The 23,113-nt window shown below is 38.8% G+C and overlaps 1 protein-coding gene across 1 annotated transcript in view; it reads right to left on the bottom strand.

Moving 5' to 3' along the window:
• Window positions 1-13,843, bottom strand: part of NQR (ARP protein (REF)) — a 135,721-nt gene extending 121,878 nt beyond the window's left edge. The window contains exons 1-2 of the mRNA XM_089157237.1: window positions 13,579-13,843; window positions 8,067-8,240 (exon numbers count right to left, since the gene is read on the bottom strand). Coding sequence (XP_089013363.1) covers window positions 8,067-8,240; window positions 13,579-13,633 — 229 coding nt within the window. The 5' untranslated portion in view covers window positions 13,634-13,843. The remainder of the gene's footprint in view (window positions 1-8,066; window positions 8,241-13,578) is intronic.
• Between the last annotated feature and the right edge of the window lie 9,270 nt (window positions 13,844-23,113).

Here is a 23,113-nt window from a genome sequence, read left to right as displayed (position 1 = left end):
TTCGACGACTTCTAGAATATTTCGTTTCGGAGGTTGGTCTCGTGCCGGTCTTAAGCGACCCCAAATTTTCGCCCACATATCGCGAAATGTTGGCGACAAATTGTTCATTGGGTATACCCCTTTCCTACTGATTCTTAGCCGTTCAATTAAATTATCCAATTAAGTTACTTATTTGGATTTGCTTTTCTTATTTTTATAATTTTTTACCTGAGATATGCGACTATTTTTCTAGATTTTCTACTAAATAACTACCAAAGTTGCTAAATTCTTAAATTTCAAACTTAGCCTCACAAATAAAATGGTTAAGATGTCAACAGGTAATTGAAAACTTGTATTCAATCTGCATTCATGCCCATTTAAAAAAATCTGCTTGAGAAAACAACTATCTGATTATCATCTGAATCCATCCGAAAACCGATGGGAGTATTATCCAAATCCGTCCGAATATAATAAAATGTGGATATGGTGTTACCACTATCCAATCCAAATCTGATCCGTTTACACCCCTAGTTATAAGATGGATCCTAGTCCATAAAAGAAACCCCACTTGAGTCAATCTTTATTTCCCAATTAGAGTTGAAGTCTTTCCCTTCTTGTGTAAAGCTATAAATAGCAACCCCACTCATTGTAAAGGCAAGTTGAATTGACAGGAATCTGAATTTTAAGGGAAATTGAGTCGTGGTCTTCTTAAGAGGGCCACGGCAGTATTTTGAGATCATCTTCTTCAAGCTTCTTCAAGTTCTTACATCTTCAACAGTAATTCAACAATACTAGCTATCTTTTTCCATCTCCAAGTAAGTGAACATCATCCCCACCCCATTCCTCTGTCTTTTGCCCCCATCCATCCCACCCTTTCTTTTTGTTTTCTTGAATTTTGGACTTTTCTTTTAAGCCTTTCAAGAGCAGATCTCCACCAATCTAACCATTAGAGATTTGTCCCAAACTTTAAGAGCCTCGTTCCCCACCCCACCCACTCCACCCCCCAACAAATCCCAAAACCTGTTGTAAGACAAAATTGGGTGCTAGATTTGGGTGTTTGAAGATTTGATTTCCATTTTTTGGGTTTCCTTATTAAGGGAAGATTTACTAGGATCTCTTTGAGATCTTTTACATTTTTCTTGTAAGATTCCCACACTAGGAAGGTTTGATTTGTTCTGTATTTGGTAAGTTGTTAGTATAAATAAAGCTCTTGTTGTGTCCTTTAGACACATATCAGGATTCCACAATCCTTTGAACATGGTATGAGAGCCAACTCTGATCCATCACTAAGCATCATCACCTCCGTCATCCCTTTCTCATCTTCTCTCAATCGTAGTGCACCACCCATCACCATGTGCTAACCACAGGAAATAAAATAAAAATAAAAAATCATCACAAAACCACCCTTCTGCCACTATTTGAGGCCTCTCTAGCCTTCTGTCACCATCGCTAGGCACCTTTAGCTCTACTGCCACCATCGAATGTATCTTTTCTTCCTTTTTCTGCATCGTCAGATCTATGCAACTCCTCTTCATCGTCTCTGCACTTTGTCTTCATTAGAAGTAAAAAACACAATCATCTGAACTGAAAGCCATCGTCTTTCCTCTGCTTTTTCCATCTAAAGCCATCACATAGCCATCATAAAGTCATCTATCTCACTCTGCAACTATTGCCTCACCTTCTTCCTCCTATTTCTCCATCAAACTTCACCTTTTACTTGAAACATCGACTTTCTTTCAGCATCAATTCAACCTACAGAATCCATCGTTTTCCTCTTCTTTTTTTGCCATCACCTTCCATCGCCTGTGTCTCAACCTTTTCAAACCCAACAACAGACATTGTCTTCCTCTTCTTTTTGAACTCCTCACTTTTTTTAACCTCATGCAATAGGCTTTTTGAGCATCGAATCCCAAAAACTAATAAGAAAAATTGTTCCAAATTTTTTTTATGAGTCGTTTTCGATAATGAGCATTTTTCTCCTACTAAAAATTTTTATCCTTAGTTGTGATCTATTTCTTGACTTGCAATGGTCAACCCAATTACCCCAACGTCTTCTGGTAAATCTCGTGTTGAGGATCCTCACGTTTCTTTTAACGTTTCTTTTATTTCTCAAAATCGTGTTTTGTCTCCCTTTCAAATGACCACTTCAAAGCTTAATGAGACCAATTATCTTCGATGATCCTGATCTATTTCTCTTGTGGTCGATGCTTGTGGTTTAACTGGCCACCTCCATGGAACTTCAATGAAACCTTCTTCTTCTGGTATTGCTTAAGATAAGTGGGAGACAAATGAATGGGATTTCTCCTTTAATTTCATTAAACCAAGTATTGCAGAGAGTTACCTTCTCCTTTTCAGATGATGCTACAATATCTAATATTGCCAAAGAGACATATTCAAAAGTTGGTAATAATGCATAGTGTTTTAAGATCTAAAGGAAAAGTCATCAATAGTAACAAAAGAAACTTACTTTGCCTTAATGTTATAACATTCTGGCTATTATTAGATCCTTGACTTCTATGGCCACTTTACTCCATCTTGTGCTACGGATGTTGTTACCTATCAAAAGTGGTAAGACAAGCTCAAACTGTATGATTTTTTGGCGGGGCTGAGTATCGAGTATGATCAGATTTGAGCACGGATTCTTTCTTGAGGACCTTTTCCTTCTTTGGAGCAAGCTTGTAATGTACTAAACATGGAGGACAGTTGTAGACAGCTATAGTACATACTTAGACATTTGACAGTCTTGCTTTAGTGGCTGGTTTTGGAAACAAGTCTAGTTCTGGGAATTCCTGCACCCTAGTAAAGTGTGAGTACTGTGGAAAAGAGTGTCATACAAAAGACAAGTGTTGGAAGTTACATAAACGTCTAGAAAATTCTGATAAAGGATACAGAAATGGAAATAGGGGCAGCAATCAAGTATCTGCATGCCGATTCTGACACCCGAAGTACAGCAGCATCTCTTTCCTCAAACGAGCTCCAGCACCTTCGATAGTTGATGTCCAAACTTGATGTGTCTTCTTCAGCACCAACTCCTAGTGTAGTGTAACTTCTGCCATTGTCAGGTATCTTCGGTTGTTGCAATGTCTAGTCGACTTATCTGTCTTGGATAATCGACTCTAAGGTAATCGACCATATGACTGGCTCATCTTCCTTGTTTCATATAGCACCCCTTATTCACTCATTTCATCTATATTACATATACTAGAAGTACAGTAGTGTGAGAACCATCTCTTTCATCTACACAAATAAGAACCTCTTCGAGTAAGAAATTAGGGCATATTCAGTCAAATGAGAGAATAGGAGGTGATGCATAAAACAAGGAAGATGAGCCAATCATATTGTCAGTTACCCCAAAGTTGATTATCCAGGAGGGATAAGTCAAATTGAAACTGCGACAAGTTGACAACTGAAAAAAATCTGTGGGGGACTGTGGATCAGCAAAAGGAACATCGGCAAAAGCTATACTCGCACAAGGAGTCGGCGCTGAAGAAGACACGTCCAGTATGGACATCAACTGAACAAGGTGCTAGAGCTTGTCTGAAGAAAGAGGTGTTAGAGTACTTAGGGTGTCAGAATTGCCTTGGTGTGTAGATACTTGATTGATGCCCCCATTTACATTCCTACCTCCTCCACAGGAATTTACTAGACGTCCATGCAACTTTCAACACTTGTCTTTTCCTAACCTTGGAATAAGTCTCTTTGGCAACGTCCCATATTGTAGCAACATCAGGGAGGAGAATGTAACTTTCTATAAGAATTTGTTAAATGGAATTAAGGAGAAATCCCATAACCAAGCATTCATTAGTCTTCCACTTGTCTTGAGCAGTACCAGGAGAAGAGGGTTGACAAAAGTTCCATGAAGATGGCTAGTTAGACCCCAAGCACCAACCACAAAGGAAATAGAATGAGACAAGCGAAGATAATTTGTCCCATTAAGCTTCGAAACAGTGGTCATCAAAAAGGGAGAATCAAGATCTCAAGAAATAGAAGAAACTGGAGGATCCTCAATACCAAATGTACCAAAAGTGGGGGTTAACTAGATCGATTATTGCAAGAACAACAATAGATTCCTCACTCAGGAAAAAATAGGTTTGGTAGCAGAAAAGTGCTTGCCACCACAAACAAGGCATAAAAAGGAAAAAAATTTAGGAAAAAGTTTTAGAACATAGCAACAAAAGGAAATGGCCCTAGAAGCACTCGGAAGAAAGGGTGATTGCTCTAGGCCCAATCCAGGTGGTCTAGGCGATAGGCCTAGATGGATCACAGGAGTCTTGAGATCCCTCTAAAACCTAGCACATGTCTAAAAAAGGGTATAAAGTGGAAGGCATAAGCTAAAGGGTGGTCAAACAGGTACTCTAACCACCCTAAGAAATTGTTTGAAGTCCCATAAAAAAAAAAGCATCAACACTCCTTGGAGACTTGCCATTGAGAGGCAAAGCTCCGAAGAGGAGTTGTTGGGCTTGGGAGTGGTTCTAAGGGCTAACGACAGGTCTTGGAGTGATGGTTGTGTTCAAGCAACTACTACAGAGCAATCGCAGGGATCAGAGAAGGAGAGGACTGTTAGGTGGAAGAAAAGAGGAGGGAAAGGGGTGGCGGTAGGTGGTGGAGTCCTGCGATGGGAAGAGAAGGTGAGAGAGGGGCAGTGGTGGTGGTGGTACTTAGTGATGTATTGGCTCGAATACCAAAATCCTGACTTGTGTTTGAAGGACACAACAGGAGCTTTATTTATACTAATTGTCCAAATACAAAACAAATCAAATCTTCCCAATGTGGGAACATTACAAGAAGATATAAGAGATCCTAAAAGATCCTCACAAAGATCCTAGCAGATCTACCCTCAATAAGGAATCCCAAATATGGAAAGTTAATCTACAAACTACTAAATCTGCCAACACTTCGAGACTTTCCCTCTTGTAGCCTAGTTGAGCTTTGTTTATCTCATTGCTTCTCTTGCAGATAACTTTGTGGGCTTTAGTTCAGTCTACAAAATAATGATATTCTATATGGTGATGATCTTCACAAGGAGGTCTACATGGAGCAACTTCTAGGATATGTTGCTCAAAGGAAGAACCGACACCGGGTATATAAGTTGTATAAAGCCATATATGGTCTCAAAAAAAATCCGAACCATAGTTTGAGAAATTAAGTTCTACTTTCATTGCTTATGGGTTCCACTAGTGTTACTCGAAACAATCAACTTTTGTCTATCGTCAAAGGGACAAGGTTGTTCTCATGGTTGTGTACGACAGGTCTGGCATTGAAGAGGTGAAAGCTAAATTACAAACACACTTCCAAAACAAGGACCTAGTAAATCTTCACTATTTCTTCGGACAGAGATGGGTCACAAGCTCGTAGCAAGAAAGGAATTGGCATATCCCGATGGAAGTATGTTTTAGACCTTATAACTGACACAAGAATGCTTGCTTCAAAGCCCGTGGATATTCCACTAGATACTGATCAAAAATTTGGGGTTGATAATGATGATTACTTGATGATGTTCACCTCGACAGGATTTGATTGGGAAGTTAGTCCATCTTATGGCTACAAGACCAAATATCACTGATGCAGAATTGAGGACATATTTAAGAAAGAAGAAGCCCATTGGATCAAGCCCATCAAAGGCCTAAAGCTATCACCCAAATCAACCCATGGCTTTCATGGGCTAGGACTGTTTTAGTGGGTTAAAGTTTGCCCACATATGTTGAACTTCATAGTCTAGACCTAAGCCCAAGTCTAGATATTGAAAAGTCAATAAAAGAGGCTGTGGTTTGAAAATAAAAGAATTCATTGTCAAAAGAGTTTTCCTTTGTCAAAGAGTTAGGTAGTAGTTGAGTTATTAATAGGTATGTGGTGTTAACTAGTGGTTGGATGTTACCATTAATGTTTATGTCTCTTTAAAATGCTATATAAAGAGACTTATGTAAGAGGTGAAGACACAACTCATGAATTGAAATCAAATTGCTTGCTAGCATTCCTCCTCTTTGGAGAACCCTTGTGTTTGATCAAGGTAGGTTGGTGTTCGATCCAATCGATCCACCTTGCGGTGTGAAGCCCAGGTGTTACATGTTACATTGTTATTGTCACTTTTTACATTATAGTTCTGCCCCTATTTGAAGATCTATTCAGCCTGTTTCGTTATATGTTATTATCCTTATAATACCATTCTAGTTTCAGCCCTCTTTCCCATCTAAACTTTGTTTCACCTTAAGTCCATCAAATTTGCAATTGACTCCCTGTGAAAAGGTCCTATTTGGGTACTGTTTTGATCAATCAAATTCGGTATCTACATTAATCACCTTTGTCGTTGGAGTTCTGAGTTAGTTTATACAGTCTCAATGTCTCATAGAATGGCTCATTTGGATGTTCCAGTCCATGTACTTTGACATCTTAAGGGTGCTCTAGGCAGGGGCCTAATTTATCGTCCCACTAGGCATATAGATCTAGTGGCCTTTTTCTAATGCAAATTGGGCAGGTTACCAATGATCAACAATCTACTACAAGGTATTGCACCTTTATCAGAGGAAACTTAATCACATGGCAAGAGTTTAAAAAAAAAATCAAATATTGCATGATTTAGTGCTGAAGTTGTAAGCATAGCCATGGCCCATACTGCCAGTAAACCAATTTGGTTTAGATCATTACATCTTAAGTTGGGATTTTCAGTAGATTTCCCAATGAAAATGTATTGTGGCAATCAAGCTGGTAGTTCGCTTCTTATATTGCTAGTAATCATGTGTTCCATGAGCACACCAAACATATAGAGATGGATTGCCACTTTGTTAGAGATGTTGTGTTGGAGAAACTAATTGTCACTCCCTTTGTGACCACATCTGTCCAGTTATAAGATATGTTTACCAAGGGGCTGTCTGCCACTAGTTTTTGTTCAAATTGTACCAAGCTGAGCATTTGTATGCTCCAGCTTGTCAGGGAGTCTTAAAAACCAGCGGTGACACTAGGGGTATTATCTCCTAGTGTCGCATTAGGTTAGGATCTTTTATATATTAATATATATATTGCCAACTTATTAGGGGTAGAGCTCTCATTGTTTTCAATCTAAGATACTATAAATATGAGGCCTACAATTAGGGGAAAATACAACCAATCACAGGCTCTCTCTTCTGGCTTGCAGCACTCTACTCTTCTCCTTCTTCTTCTTCTCAGATTCTCTCCTCTTTCTGTCGTCAAGCTAGTAACAGGGTGCAAGTTGCCTATAATAGACTGCACAAAATGCAGTATACATCTGCATACTAACATTAAAATAAAATTTTCAAAAAATGAATAAACAAAAGCAACTCACAACGTGCACAAGACATTACACTAGTGTCATAAAAACAAAATAAGACGAAGACCCAACGCTCCGTAGAAGTAGATAGCCCTCTGTATATGAACTCACCTAACTCCTTAAGCTAGAGCATCAAGTGCAGTTGCTTCCATTCACAAATTTGCAGAGCACTAAAACGTACTTGTATTGTATCCACATGGGCTTAACTCTACCAAATGTATGTATAATGGCACTTTTAATTCCTTCTTTGCATGTCCAAATCTAAAGATCTCTATTGAAAAGGATTAACGGGGACACATAATTAGCCCAAAAACGTAGGGACACATATAATTTATCCAAATTCTATCTGTTTGTTATGTATGTGAGTAGTTGGCCATGGTTATATATTGTTGAGAAACATGATATTGGTAGAATGGCTTATTGATCAATGATCTCAAGCCCTCTTTTTATATTTAAGAGGAAAGTAGACTATTACAAGGAATAGAATTTTACATGAATACAAACTCTATTTTTAACTCCTATACAAACTCTAATTTAACTCCTAATAGAATCCAACATATATACATTTTGATAGCAAAAAGAAAAAACAAAAAAAAAAATTCAAATTAAAAAGCAATATATTATTTATGCATATGAAGTGCCCTCAATCCCAGTTCTAAATCCATTAAAAAGCCAAAAAATCCAATTGGCAGAAACATGGAACTTGCAACATCTTTAAATAAATGCAAACAACTCAAAAGCTTTTTGCAACATCAAGAAAACTAAATTATTAGTGTTTAACAGTAAGAACAGGCTGTAAACTTACTTGTATTAGTCACATCGCACCTAATAAAAATTGATGAAGGAAATTCTAATTTGGCATGGAATTTGGCATTCTCCTTTTCAACAAGGGAAACAACTTCCTTTCCTTTTTCTTCAAATAAATCAACAACGGTCACAAAAATGCCCTTCTTCGCAAGAGCCAGGCAAAGTGCTTTACCTGCATATCAACCATCACTGTTACAGTAATCCCTGTAATGATCTACCAAAAATGGAAACAGGCCAATAATAGTGATACACATTATTGAGCAATAAGCATGACAATTGGAAGCAAGCACACCTCAGCAAAGTAACCCATAAATCAAAGTAACAAAAGAAGGCAACCTCATTGTATTCGAAAATCAGAGTATACAGAAATCTTAGGAAATGTGAGCGATGACTAATGTAGACAGATGCTAAAGAGAAACGAAATTAGGGATAGGCAGTGGTAGAATGAGGACGGGTGATGTATCCAGGTATGGACCCCCCCCCCCCCCAAAAAAAAAAGGGGGCCCAAAACCAGACCTGAAAGTGCACATAAGGCTGGCCGAATAACGCAGGGGTATTCTGGTCATTTTCCAACCCCCCCCCCCCCCCGTTTTTCTTGGGGCCCAATATGGGTCTGGAAACTCTTAGTTTGTTACTTGGTCTAGTCTATTACAAAAAGTCCTTTTAATTTTGAGTATGTTGACTTAGTCAAAGCTGAGTCAAGTTTGGAGTAGTTTGGGATTGGTTTACTTGTGAGTCAAGTCATGTTGAAAGAGTCCAATTTGTTTGTAATTTGGTTGCTTAGATCTGAAGTAATCTAATTAGCATGTGTTTAATTACATGCTAATTAGATGACTTAAAGTGTTTAAATGAGATCTCAGATCCAAGGATTGAGATCACGTAGAAATTAGATTCCTTTTGATAAGTGTTTCAGAGTCCAAGTTACATTGTAATGGGACCCTAACAGTCAGGATATCTCAATATGAGTCAAGAGCCCTTTCTTTCAGGCTATAAATAGCCTTTCTATTGTAAGTTATTTTCAGTCTTGATTAATGAATTGATTTGAGTTTGAGAATTTGGCTTTCAGAAAGTTGTGGGATTCCCTTGGAATTGTGCAGCTGGGATAGAGTGCTCTTGTTTCCAATTTAGTGATTTCTTCTTCATCTTCAAGTCCCCCTGCAGATTTTCCAGCAAGCTCACCACCATTCAAGTAAGTCAAGACCCCCACCCAATCCCCTTCAGTTGCAGCCATTTCCCAAGCCAAACCCTACGCATAGTAGCTCTTTTCCCCTTCTTCCTCTTCCCCACGTTTTCAGTCCTAATCCCACTAGGATTCCGTCAACCCCAGCCTCAAAACCATGCGTTATACCCTCATTAGGATCACCTAGGCCTTGGGAACCCATCCCTACCTTTAGATTCTTCTAAACAGTCCATTAAACCTAAGATCTAAAATTCCTGCACTTTATCCTCTTCATTGAAGTTGCAGAAATTTCCAGATATGCAGAAAATTAAAGTTCTATTAAGTTTTCTCATCTAGAACATATTCCATTTGAGGGAATAAGATAGGAAATATTTCTGATTTAGAAACCCAGCAACCTACCCCTTTCCTCACCCCAGCCGAACCCTAGACTGACCTAGAATTCAAAATCTGAATTTGAATTCTGACTTTTAAATTTCTCTGAACTTCAGACCTGTTTCAGCATTCCAGCAGCCCTATAGACCCAATTAAACCCTAGCCGAAGCTTCAAAGAGTCCTAATTAGCTGCTGCAACCTTACTAGAAGATCCTGGAAGTTAACCCTAAACCTGGGTTTACATCAGCGGGCCTTGGTGCAACAATAAGGGCATTCCATTCTAACTTAGACAAGTTTGAATCTGGAAATTGCCTCTCCGTGAAAGTAGGGGTAAGGTTGCATACGTTATGCCCCTCCCTAGACCCTATGTGGTGGGAGCCTTATGCACTCAGTACACCCTTTTATAGGCAATGCTAGAATGATATATATAAAAAAAAAAAAAAAAAAAGCTCTATAAAGTTAACTTCACAAAAACTATCTTACTGAAAGGATACTTTGCTTTCCAAAGAGGCAGTGGGCTAGTTAACCAATGCACAGGCAGCACTAGAATGTTGAGGAATTCTAGAAGGCCCTTTTTCCATAAACTATGATGCCAGTAACATACAAAATACCTTCTACAGGACTATCATACAACCAGCTGATGATGTATAGTGCAGGGTATTAGACTGTTAAGAAACATAATGTAGATAAGCTCAATGCAGCAGAAATGAGAATGCTAAAATGGATGAGTGGCAAAACTACGAAGGATAAAGTAAGGAATGATCAAAATAGAGCAGGTCTGAGAGAAGCTCCAATAAATGTTAAAGCGATGAGACAGCTGATTGAGGAGACACAGTCACGTTCAATGGAGAAACTTAAATACCATGTATAGAGAAGTGATTTTAATTCAAATTGAAGGAGTGATTTAAATCAGGTTGAAGGAATAAAAAGAACTAGGTAGATCTAAGATAACCTTACGAGAAGTGTTAAGAAAGAATATGCATAGCTTAGGCCTTGTATCTATTATGGCCACAAATAAAGTTGACTGGAATGCAAGAATCCACGTAGCCGACCCCTTTTAGTTGGGACAAGGCTTCTTCTTCTTCTTCTTCTTCTTCTTCTTCTTCTTCTTCTTCTTGCTGCTGCTGCTGCTGCTGCTGCTGTTGCTGTTGCTATTGAAACATACAACATACTCTAAATAGATATCTGATGGCAGTAAAAAAAAAGAATGCGCAATCACAATGTCAGATTCTTTCAAGCTATACAACAGAGAGGTTTTTCTAATGATGAATTCTGTGTGATATACTTTAATTGTTGGTGAGAGAAAAGGAAAAGAAGATGGAGTTGACAATCCATCACCAATTTCTGACCAGGTGCAATGAAGAAGAAAGAGAATACTCAATTAAAAGGCAAGTAGTGCTCGGCCCCCAGAAGAAATGAATTTTTCAATGTTGTCGCTTAAAACTGGCATTAATTTCCAACAAGATTTAGTAAATATACTTCTATATATACTAATAAAAGAAGATACCATTAACCACACAGCTCAGCCAAATATCAGGAAATGTTTTCACCAATTAAATTTATTCTCACGTAATTCCACTAGTGTGACACTACACTACAGGCCCCAATCCTAGACAGAGAAAGGGTGAGAAAAGATACCCAGTCTGACTTGTGGAGTTATGCTAAACTATTCCACAATATGGAAACACAATGAGACAGGAATTGCAAGTTGCCTTTCCCATACAGTTGGAATGGGACGGAGCTGATCGTGTGCTAAGTGCTTTAACAAGTTGATATACTTTCTTTAAGATCTCTAGACCAAATTACAGAAGTGGTGAAAAATCTTAGATAACTTCTTGGGCCTAACTTGCGATCGTATCAAACATTTGGGATATGTACACAGGCACACATTAACTCCATACTGCTTCTGTCTCAAATATCATGTGTCTCCATGACAAGAGTAAGGATTTCTAGGGTTACATCTCCCTGTTCAAAGAGATGCATTCTTGCTTAAAACAATTTTGTATATCATTCTGCATTTAGTATAAAAAAGAGAACCAGAAGTCATCTATCCTGATCTGTCAACCCAATTCATCCAGGCATAAGTAATACGTCGAATCAAAGATAAACTTAACAGCTTGAAAAAGTATGCATCAGAAGAATAACTCACTTTTCAACTTCATAATCAGTGCTTGCGTACTCGGCATTTTAGATAACCCAGTCCCAATCATTAGTGTTGAAATATATGCAAGTTTGGGATATTTTACTGTTCACGTTACTGTTCACATGAACAGTATTATACTAGTAATGCTACTCTACTTTCTATTTTTAATGTAAGAGTCTTGCTACGAGTCTTGCTACATAAGTTTTGGGAGTTTCTATAAAGCATAATTTCTATTTTGGTGGTAGTTTCTATTTTCAAACCTTTCTATTTTAGGAGCTAGAAAGTTACTAAAGTTGTAATTTTTTTGTTTCTTTTTTTTCTAGAGGACAATTACTTGTCTCTCAAGTTGTATTAGATTCATTAGAAGCTATAAATAAAAGGGCTCTGTGATTCTAGACTCTTTAGCTAGAATCACAGGCCTCTTCTGCTAGTTCTTCATCTCTCTTCTCTTCTTCTTCTTCTCTCTTTTCTCTGTTCAAGTTCAGCCGTTGTTTTGATTATTTAAAGCTTGTTTTCTAACAATTAGTTAAAATAAAACCATTCAAAAATATGAGTGGATCATATTAGTCTATGGTTTGTCTTCGATAAGTTCATTATTGCTACGGTTCACTCAAACATGCACTGCATTCCAGTACTTCCTTTCAATAGGAAATGAAATGAGCTTACAGCACTAATTTGCACGAGTAAGCATATGCATCATCAATAGAGAACAGAAAAACTGTGAGACAGGCCACCTTCATTGAAAGACCTAAATAGTCATAATTATCAGACATATCCAGTAGGGCTGTTAAGTATATACCAATAGAGAGACAAATCCTGATTTATATCATAATAACAAGAGTCCCTCTCCCTTACCCGAACTTCAAAGGAATTTTTCTTTTATCCTAAAACTTCTTTTTCATATTTTCCCTTTGGGTTCAGTTAGTATGAAAGTTTTGTAGTGGTTACTTTATCTAAAACGCCAATTAAACTTTCTAGTATAACCAATTTTGCATGGAACTAACAGTTCAAAGGAGGTTTGCAATCACAACCAATATGAAGATTATAAGGAAACAGAGGAGGTAAGCATATGCATCATTAATGGAGAACAGCAAAACTGTGAAACAAGCCACCTTCATTGTAAGACCAAAATAGTCATAATTGTCAAGAAATATCCAATAGCACAGTTAAGTATATACGAATAGAGAGTAAAATCCTGATTTATATCATAATAACCACAGTCCCTCTCTCTTATTCGAACTTCAAAGTGATTTCTTCTTTTTATCCCAAAACTTCTCTTTGATATTTTTCTTTTGGGTTCAGTTAGTAACTTGATTAAAGCTTTTGTAGTAGTTAAATCTACTTTATCAGAAAGGCCAATCAAACTTTCTAGCATAACCAATTTTGCATGCAACTAATGCTTCAAAGGAGGTTCACAGCCAATATGAAGATTATCAGGAAAGGGAGGGGGTAAGCATATGCATCATTAATAGAGAACAGCAAAACTGTGAAACAAGCCACCCTCATTGCAGGACCTGAATAGCCATAATTCGCAGATATATCTAATAGAGACACCAATCCTGATTTACATCATAATAACGAGAGTCCCTCTCTCTTATCCGAACTTCGTTTTGATATTTTCCTTTTGGGTTCAGTTAGCATTTGAGCTTTTGTAGTGCTTAAATCTACTTTAGCGGAAAGGCCGATCAAAATTTATAGTATAACCAATTTCGCATGCAACTAATGGTTCAAAGGAGGTTCACAGCCAGTATGAAGAATATCAGGAAAGGAAGGGGAAAGCAAAAACCGAGAAGAATCAAAAACATCATGTTTTACCGATTCCAGAAGCTCCTCCTGTGACCAGAGCTGATAAACCTGGTTTTAACTCCATTTCACAAGTTAGGAAGACGGGGAAGTGCGAAACGACACCGTTTGCAACGCAGGATTCCGGTTAGAGGTTCTTGCGAATGAAGATCACAAGGTTAGAGTCTATGACTTCTGAAAGTTTCTTCTTCTGAGCTCTTCTATTTATGCGGTCAGAGCTCTTCTACTTTTAGTTTTATTTTGGGTCAAAGAGCTCTTCTATTTTTGCGATCAGAGCTCCGTTTTCTGCTAGTATAATCATGTGGTGCTAGATAACACAAGGGAATGCAGCGCAGTTCATGCTGAGATCTCGATATGCAACGGTCCAAATTCAATTGGCTCATTTTTTTTTTTTTTTGTAATAAAGGCGCTTTTTATATATAGGGAAATTGGGGTTGGGATAATTACATATGCCGCCGGTAAGGATTGAACCCACAATCTCTCCACTGAGAGGTTGGGTCTCAACCACTGCACTATCCTTCCATTGGCAATTCAATTGGCTCATTCTTTCCGAGCTTGGCACCGTTGAGCTTGGCACCGTTAGATTTCCCACTTTACCCCCACAGCGCGAATGGTAGAGTGTCCCAACTTCCCAAGGTCATCACCCCACCTTCTCCTCTCTCTATCTCCTATCTTTCTAAGGATGTCAACTAGTTAACTACTTTCACTTCAAATCATGAAGAAGCTAGAAGCCTGAAGTGAAAGACTCTAAACTGGGGATGTCAACAGCGAGGTTTGGGGCGGCTTCAGTTTGGGCATGATGGTTTCAAGCTTTAAAACACCATGCCCAAACACAAGACATTTTCGATAACAGTTTTGTTTGGTTTCGGCTTGGGTTGGCTAACGTTTTGGATTTGGGTTGGGGCGACTTTAAGACTGTTTTTTTTTTGGATGAATAATATATTAAATAACAAAAAGAAAACAATAGAACATATACAAAGGGGAAGAGGGGGGAGGGAGAACAGTCAAGAAGAAGACTAAAAGGGAGAAGAGAGACTCCAAGAACTAACAATCAGCCTATTTCTTGGAGAATTAGCAATAGGGGGTGGGGGAGAGCGAAGTCTCATCAAAACATCAAAATAAATGGCATTCCAAATCATATCACAAGATCGGGATTTGGAAGTCCATTGTCTCAAGTTACACTCCCACCAAAGATGGTGGATAGTGGCTGCAAAGACTAGCTTACCCACAAGGTCACAGATAGTGGCATTGGCAAAGTTTCTCAAGGTCCATTCCCAATCTCGGACGAAGCCAAAAGGACGTCGCGATCTAGGCCAAATGGAGGCAAGGGCAAGGGTCCAAACAGAGCGGGAGAGCGAGCAACCAAAGAATAGATGGTCCAGGTCCTCTGAACTATTCCAACAAATGGCACAGTTGGGGCTAGCGGGAATGTGGCGGCTAATGAGAAAAGCTTGGGTAGGTAGGGCTAGGTTAAGGGCTCTCCAAAGACTTAGGGAGTGGTGAGGGATGTGGCCTTTAAACCAAACAAGATGACACCAAGGGACCGGGGAAGAGGGGGTTCTAATAAGATTCCAAGCCGAGGCGGTAGAAAAGGGAGTAGAGGGGGAATGAAGCCAAGTGATGCGGTCCGCGGTGAGGGGTAAGAGGGGGGGGGGGGGAGTTCCAAACTTGTGTGAGACAGGGGTGAGGAATAGTGGACCAAGTCCCAAAGGAAATAAAAGTGGAGAGGGGGTGGATTTTGGGATACGTGAGTTATACACAGTTCTAGGGCCAAGTAAGGTGAACAGGATACCCATCGGATGCCAAGGGTCGAGCCAGAATAAGGTGGAGACACCAGTAGAGATCTGGATAGAAATGGCAGAGATAGCACGATCACGGAGAAGCAAGAGCTTTCTCCAGATCCATGAGGGGTTAGCAGGGAGAGAGGTAGTCCACAGGGAGTCATTCTTAAGAAGGTAGGAATAGACCCAGGAGACCCAAATGGAGTCCTGTTTGGAGGCAATCTTCCAAATGAGTTTCATCAGGAAAGCCATATTCATGTCAGAAATATGGCTGTTATCAAACCGTTATAGCTCATTTGTAAAATATTGTTATTCACACTCCCAACAATAGATTTTGAGTTAAAAATAAAGAGCATTTAAGCATTAGGTGTAGGTTATTAAACAATTGAAGCTCAAAACTAAACATATGAATGTTTTATAAATGTGAATGTTATTGAATAGAAAACTGTATCTCCAAAACTATATCTTGGTAGAAAACTAAGACCTCTCCCCAAAAAAAGGGGGGGGGGAACTAGCGGCTTAATAGAACTAGTCACCAAAACCTCTCCAAAATTATATCTTAGAAGAACTAATGAGCAAACGGGTCCACACACGGACTGGCTTGAACCAACCCAAACCGTTCGGACTTTGCCCCCTTAGCCTAAACACAACCCCATTAAGATTCGGTTTGGGTGGGTTTGAGCTATAACGAGGAGGTTCATTCAGTTTTAACGATTTGGGTTGCAAATTGATTCCCCTACTCTAAATAGAAGACTTACAAAGTAGAAAAAACAAAGCATAGTGGTAAACTACATTAAGCATCAAAGCTTGATTAGAATCTTATTGATCAGTGAAATGGTATAATTGTTGCAATGCCCCCATCTAAATTGTACTTTTTTAATAATATTGAATGTGATATTGTTAGATTCCAAAGAAGTAGATTCAATAAACCAAAGCCATGGGACTAGGTAATATGAACAATTGGAATAGTACTTTGTTTAATGAAATTTGTAGACCCATCTTGTGAACCAACCTCAATTATATTAATCCAAGTCTAGTTAATTTTAGTTTTTAGTGTTTTTTTTTTTTTTTTTTTTTTTTTTTTTTTGGATGAATAAATAATTAGATTAAGACAATGATGCCAAAATACAAATGGAGAGAGAAGTGGGGGGGGGGGCCACAACCTATTAAGAGGGAGGCCTCCAAGGGGTGGTGAGACTCCAGGAGCTAACAGTCAGCCTATTCCTAGGGGAGTCAGTCACCGGGGGATGGGGTAAAAAGAGAAGTCTAGATGAGACCTCAAAACAAATGGCCTTCCAAATCAAGTCAAGGGATTGAAATTTTGAGGAGTTCCCCGGATTTCTACCCCTTTAACCCGTAGTTTCAAGACCGAGAACCCGGGCCTCAAGTTGGCGACAATTGTGAGCCATTCAAGCCAAGCTCGAAGGATTGGAAATGGAACCAATGTTGGTGGATGACCCTTGTGATGACTCAACAACTCTCTTAGAGTTTAAGTGAAGAGAGAAGATTAATCACGATGGTGTGAAAAGGGTGATTGTGGAACGTCCGTAGATCGGCGAGGAGAATCCGATTGACGCAAATAAGGTATCAAATCGAAGATCATCAAAAGACCTTTCCAACAAGCCAAAAATCACCGAATTTGGAGTCTGTTTGGGAGTCCAACCATGGACCGGTTGGTTGGGCCTACTGGTGAACCAACCCCCCACCCCATTTTCTAATTAGGGGCAAAAATGGAATTTCGGGTTTTTAAGCCCTATTTTATGTTTTAACTCACCCGTAGTCGCATTTCTTTATGCAAGAACAAGTTTGAGGCTGCAGGAAGAGGAGAAACCATTAGGAAATGTGAGATTTCTTTAATCCTTCTCTTAGACACAATTTTGTGAGTATTTTCTCTTCTCTTCTTTTAAGGGATCTTGAAAGGGAAACATGTTAGATCCTTTGGATGCTTTTGTTTTCTTGTATTAATGTCCCTTATACAAGAGTTAATGGTGTGATCCCTTGCTAAAGTTGATGCATTTTGACTCTCCGAGTCACCCACGGGTGATTTAGAAGAGCCAATTTGGGGCTTTTTAATCTTGATTAAATTGGATCAAATTGAGGACACCCTTATGATCTCTTTACTGCCAATTAGATTTCCCCAAGGTTTCATTTCGTTTCGACTTCAAATCAAGGGCGAAATTATAACTTTTAGCCGATTTAGGTTAAAAAGGCGAGTTAGAACCTAGTTTTCTATTTGGGTTTTTATGGAAATATTTTGAGATATTTTTCTAAACCCAAATTAACTTTTATTTTATTTTTGTTAATCCTCTTGCATGATTAGGTTAAATTATCCTTTTGTTACCTTCTTGTGGGAAGGAATTACTAATCTTTGGAGAAAGGAATCTAGTTGGAAAGTGAGGAATATACTTAACCTTATATTACATGTATAATGATGTTAGTTAAATTTTATTATTGATATCTTAACTTGCTTTAGTAATATCTTGTGATTATGTCTTCTATTTTTCAGTATCCTTTGAATGGTGATGAGAATGTATGAGATGGATGAAATTGAATGAATTGAATTTTTCTTTTAAATCTTAAATTATTGATATGAAAATATATAGATGATGTTGAATTAAATTACTCCTTTTTTTTTATGTTGCTTATTAGGGTTGTGGGTTCACCTATTGCCCTAGTGACCTTATGTGATTGCCTAGATTCTGATTGGGGAATGGGGAATGCCCTTTTGGCGTTTCTGTCATTGGACACCAGTGGATGTGGTATGGGATGCATTCCTATGGTGCCCTTACCGCTTTCCCTGATTATTGGTTGACATACCTAAGGCATGTCTAGAAATGTTTGGTTAGGTGACCTCATGAGTACTACTACCATTTCGGCAGGGGTATTGAAGCCGGTTAACCCGTGATGTTAGTGGTTGGGTCCTATGTGCTAAGCAGGCCCACTATCATCATGGAGATGTAGGGTTGCATATAATAGATAAGGGCTCTGGGCGCCTCGAGACCAATAACCAACCCGTGAGAGGACATGGAGAGCATCATGTCCATTATATGTGGATGACCACTGGATTAAGGAATGGGATCCAACAGGTGCCTCCCGTTGAGGATTCCATTCATAGGTGGAAAAAGATATTGAATCGAGTTGGTTGGTGCCATAAGTTAAGTATTTGGATCATATGTAGTACAAGACCGTATGACTTTGCATTGGGCCTAAGATTATCCTTGACACATGCCAGATCTTATACCAATGGTGATGTGAGAGAGTGGTGATCTAATTCCCAACCATGGCTTGGCAGGACTTTACCCAACAACCGCGGAGAACCCAACAGACGTGCTTGAGTGCTGTGAAGGAAAAGTGACTAAGACCGCCTAAAGAAGACTGGTGTATGACTTAATGCATGTCTACCATAGAGACTTTATAATAGAGTTAGGAGCATAATATCATAATGATTCAAATATCATATCATTGTCATTAATTACATTATTGATATTCTTGTTATATGTGTGGTGTGGAATCTTGTGAATGAGTGCATAATATGATGTTGAGTTGACCTCACTGAGTTTTGTTGAACTCATTCCTTTTATATGTCTTTTTCTATTAGAATATATTGTAGGTTATAAGGACTCTTTCCAAGTGGAGGATTCGTCGTTGACAAACTTTCTCGAGGGAGCAACTAAAGAAGGTGTAGACTTGCATGGAGCTTCATGCCAGTGTTAAGACTGTCCTTATGGGGTTGGATTCCATTAAGAAATTAGTCTAGTTTATTTTCCGCTACGAAGAAAACTATCCTCTTTTCTTTTCAAAACTTTGATGTTGTACTCTTCGATTTGAGGTAATGCATGATTGTAATCATTGTTTCATATTTGATAACTTTATATGAGAAACTTGATTTATTATTGTCCATTTGATTTTACTATATCACATGTTGTATGGAATTGTTACTGAACCTAGGTCTTGTGGTGTATCACCCCCACAGGTATTCGGGTATGACCGGATCCGGCTAGGTGGGGTGTGACATCCAAAGGAAGGTGCAACAGAGGGATTCCATGGCTTGGATAGTGGATTTGGGAATGAGATAGGAGGATTGGAGAACTGAGCAGATGAGCACTACTAGACCATCAAAGGAGAGGAGTTTACCTTTCCAGGGTTGGAGTTTTTTCCAGATATGGTCGAGTGAGGTGGTCAGGAATGAGTGAAAGGCCGAAGGTAGGTGATAGGGAAGGACCCCAATCTAAAGCCAATAAGGAGGAGAAGGGAGGAGTGGACAATATCGGAGACTCCAAATAGAAAGAGAGAGGATTTTTCCAAGTTGACCAGAAGCCCAGAGAGAGATTCAAAGGAAGAGAGGACATCAAGGATGGTAGAGATAGAAGAATGATCTACTTTCGCGGATAGGCGAAAAATCATAAGATCATCCGCAAAACCAAGGTGGGTGAGCTTCAGAGATTTGCATTTGGGGATAGGGGAGATGAGGAGTTGATCAATTTTGGATTGGAGAAGGCAGGAATGGACCTCAAGAGCCATGGAGAAGAGGTAGGGGAAAGATGACAACCTTGATGAATACCGACCCGAGAAGGGGAAAAACTAGCAGGGGATCCATTGGTGATGATAAAAAAAATGGGGGGGGGGTAAAAATGCAAATCTCAATCCAGTGGACAAAGGGATGGGGGAAGCCCATTGTAAAGAGGACTTCACTGATGAAATCCCAGCAAATGGAATCAAACACTTTGTGGAGGTCCACCTTAAGGAGGGCTGCCAGGGAGTTGTTAGATCTATCAAACCCACAAACAATCTCCGAGCAAAGAAGAATGTTATTTGAGATGCTACGCTCGAAGATGAAGGCAGATTGATTTGGGCTAACAAGAGAGGGGATGACTCACAAGATTCAATTTGCAAGAACCTTGGAGAATGAATGAGTCCCCCCAAAGGAGATTTGCAAAGATTCCACAAATCCCCAACTATGGCTTGATAGGACTTTACACAACAACTGCGGAGAACCCAGTAGATGTTTCTTGTTAAGGGAGAGTGACTAAGATTGCCCAAAGGAGATTGATGTTTAAACTTGATGTGTGTCTACCATAAAGACTTCATGATAGAGTTAGGGGCATACATCATAATCTTGCATTTATATATTAATGCCATTACTTATGTCATCATTTATGAATATGATGTCAAAATTGTGATTTGATGCATGACATGAATGTTAGTTGATCTCACTGAGTTATGTAGAACTCATTCCTTTATATGTATGTGTTCTTTAGTTTTCTCTATAGGTTATGAGGACTTCTCTCAAATGGAAGATTCATTGCAAGGAGGCTATTTGGAAGGAGCAATTGAGGAAGAAGTGGAAGCGCCCAAAGTTTCGTGCTTGTGCCATGACTGCTCCTATGGAGCCGGCTTTTAGTAGTAAAGATCTCGCCATCCTTAGGAAATCTCTTATGTCATTTATGGCACTTTTCTACATCTATACTTTGATTTCATTAGAAAGAGGTGAGGGTATCTTTTACCAAGATTCTTAAACATTTTCCTTTGCAAACAACTTTTCCTTTCTTCGAACTCTGATAATCATGAATCTTTGATTTAAGTCTTTGGATGATTGTAATTAATATTTCAGATTTCATAATTGGATATTTGAACTTGATTTATTCTTGTCCTTTTGATTATGTTATATCATATATTTGTATGGAATTGTCACTGAACCTAGGTCCTGTAGTGTATCACCCCCATGGGTATTCGGGTATGACCGGATCCGGTTGGGTGGGGTGTGACACTGAGACCACCCAGAGGAGATTGGTGTTCAACTTAATGCGTGTCTATTGTAGAGACTTCATGATAGAGTTAGGAGCATAACATCCTACTCATTCATTAGTTATATTATCATCATTATTTATATTACCATCATTAATTTTATATATGTGATGTGAGAACTTATGAATGAATGCATGATATGTTGTTGAGTTGACCTCACTGAGTTTTGTTGAACTTATTTCTTTTATATGCATGTTTCTTTTAGATTATATTTGCAGGTATGAGGACTCCATTTAAATGGAGGACCCATTGCCCACAGACTATTATGAAGGAGCGTCTAGAGAGGAAATGAACTTGCATGGAGCTTCATGCTTGTACTAGGATTGTTCCTATAGAGTTGGGATCCAATAGAGAATTAGTTTAGTTTAATTCCGTTGCAAACAAACAATCCTTTCTTTTAGACTCTGATGTCCAGTTTTGTTTTGTTTTCGATTATGTTTTAATCCTAAGTGAGAGATAATGTAACATTTTGATAATTCAATCTATAACTTTAATTATTGATTTATGCTTATTTCTTGTCCTTTGATTTTGCTATATCATATGATTGTATGGATTTGTCACTAAACCATGATCATGTAGTATATCACCCCCAAGGGTATTTGGGTATGGGATACGGTTGGGTGGGGTGTGACAGGGCTAAAAGGGCTACAAATGATGTGGAATAGGAATGTTCCAAATTCAAAAAAGATCTGGGTCAAAAACCCCTTGCAAACAAGACCAAAATGCAGTTTGGGTTATCAATACTGTGAAATCCCATAAAATCCTAACCCAATAACCATTTGTTTTAGGCCCAAGAACCCAGAATATTGGAAGAAGACAACTTTGGTCTATCCTAGTCAAGGTCATGGGTTCAAAACTTGAACCTATGGACACGGACGAGATAAGAAATTATCCACCCACCATAAATGATTTTGGCAAGAGAGAGAAAGCCAACCCGGATGGATTAGGAAGGTGGATTTGGCATTCATGGAAACTGAGGTTGGAAGGCCCCAATGCCCATTTAAATTTAACGTTGAGACAAACATGTTTGGAGGAATCTCCCAACCAAAGCCCTACAAAAATCACATTCGGACGTAGAAGTTATAGGGGCGGTCTCCTAAAGGAGGTTGGTCTAGTTGACTAACCGCCCCTTACCCATGAAAGGGCATTTTTTAATATTCGAATCTTGAAACCCTATTTTATTTTTCTTATGTCTTTTAAACAAATATTTTACGCGTTTGAAGGCTGAGAGCTTGAGAGAGGAGAAAAGCTTGGGGATTTGTGAGAGTCTTTACAAGTTCAATGGTATCGAAGTGCAAATCTCAAGGATAATTGCATGTTGAGGTAAGGAAATCTCTAAAACCCTCTTTGCAACTATTTTTGTGAGATATTTAAAATGGTTGACAGTATTGATGGTGATAATTGTGGTAGTTTGTCACATCCACCCAGCCGATACCCTACCTGGCATACTCGAGTGTGTGATCCACAACCCCGAAGATCAAGTATCGAGGTAATCAACCTCCCACATAGACAATAACATAATCATGAACATAAATAATCAATGTGCAAAATATAAATGAGAGATCCAAATAAGGAAGGAATAAATCATATATCATCAGAGTACGAAAGACAATCAAAATGTCAAAATCATAAAGTAAAGTGAGGCGGAAATCTCACTCTACTAACAGCGGAAAAGTAGTTCCAAAAAGAAAAGGAAAAAGGATGTAAACTAATCCCAGTAGGAAGTACAATGAGTGACTAAATCGTTCTCAATCTTATAGAGAACATCTCTATAAGTATAAATCTCAAAAATGGCGCAAGGGCGCTTCCACTCTATGATCGGACTAAGCATCGTACGCAGCATAACCACCCGCAGAATCTTCAATGTAATTGTTGTAACCACAATCACCTTCTTCGAGATATTTCTCTTCTCCTTGTGCTTCTTCATACGAACAATCATGATACTCAGAACCTGTAGAAAA

Source organism: Hakea prostrata, chromosome 5 (genome assembly GCF_041222555.1).
Source record: "Hakea prostrata isolate BN-2017 chromosome 5, UWA_Hpros_2, whole genome shotgun sequence".
NCBI lineage: Eukaryota > Viridiplantae > Streptophyta > Magnoliopsida > Proteales > Proteaceae > Hakea > Hakea prostrata.
Note: the sequence above shows the minus strand (reverse complement) of the source record. Positions and strands in the feature narration are given on the sequence as shown.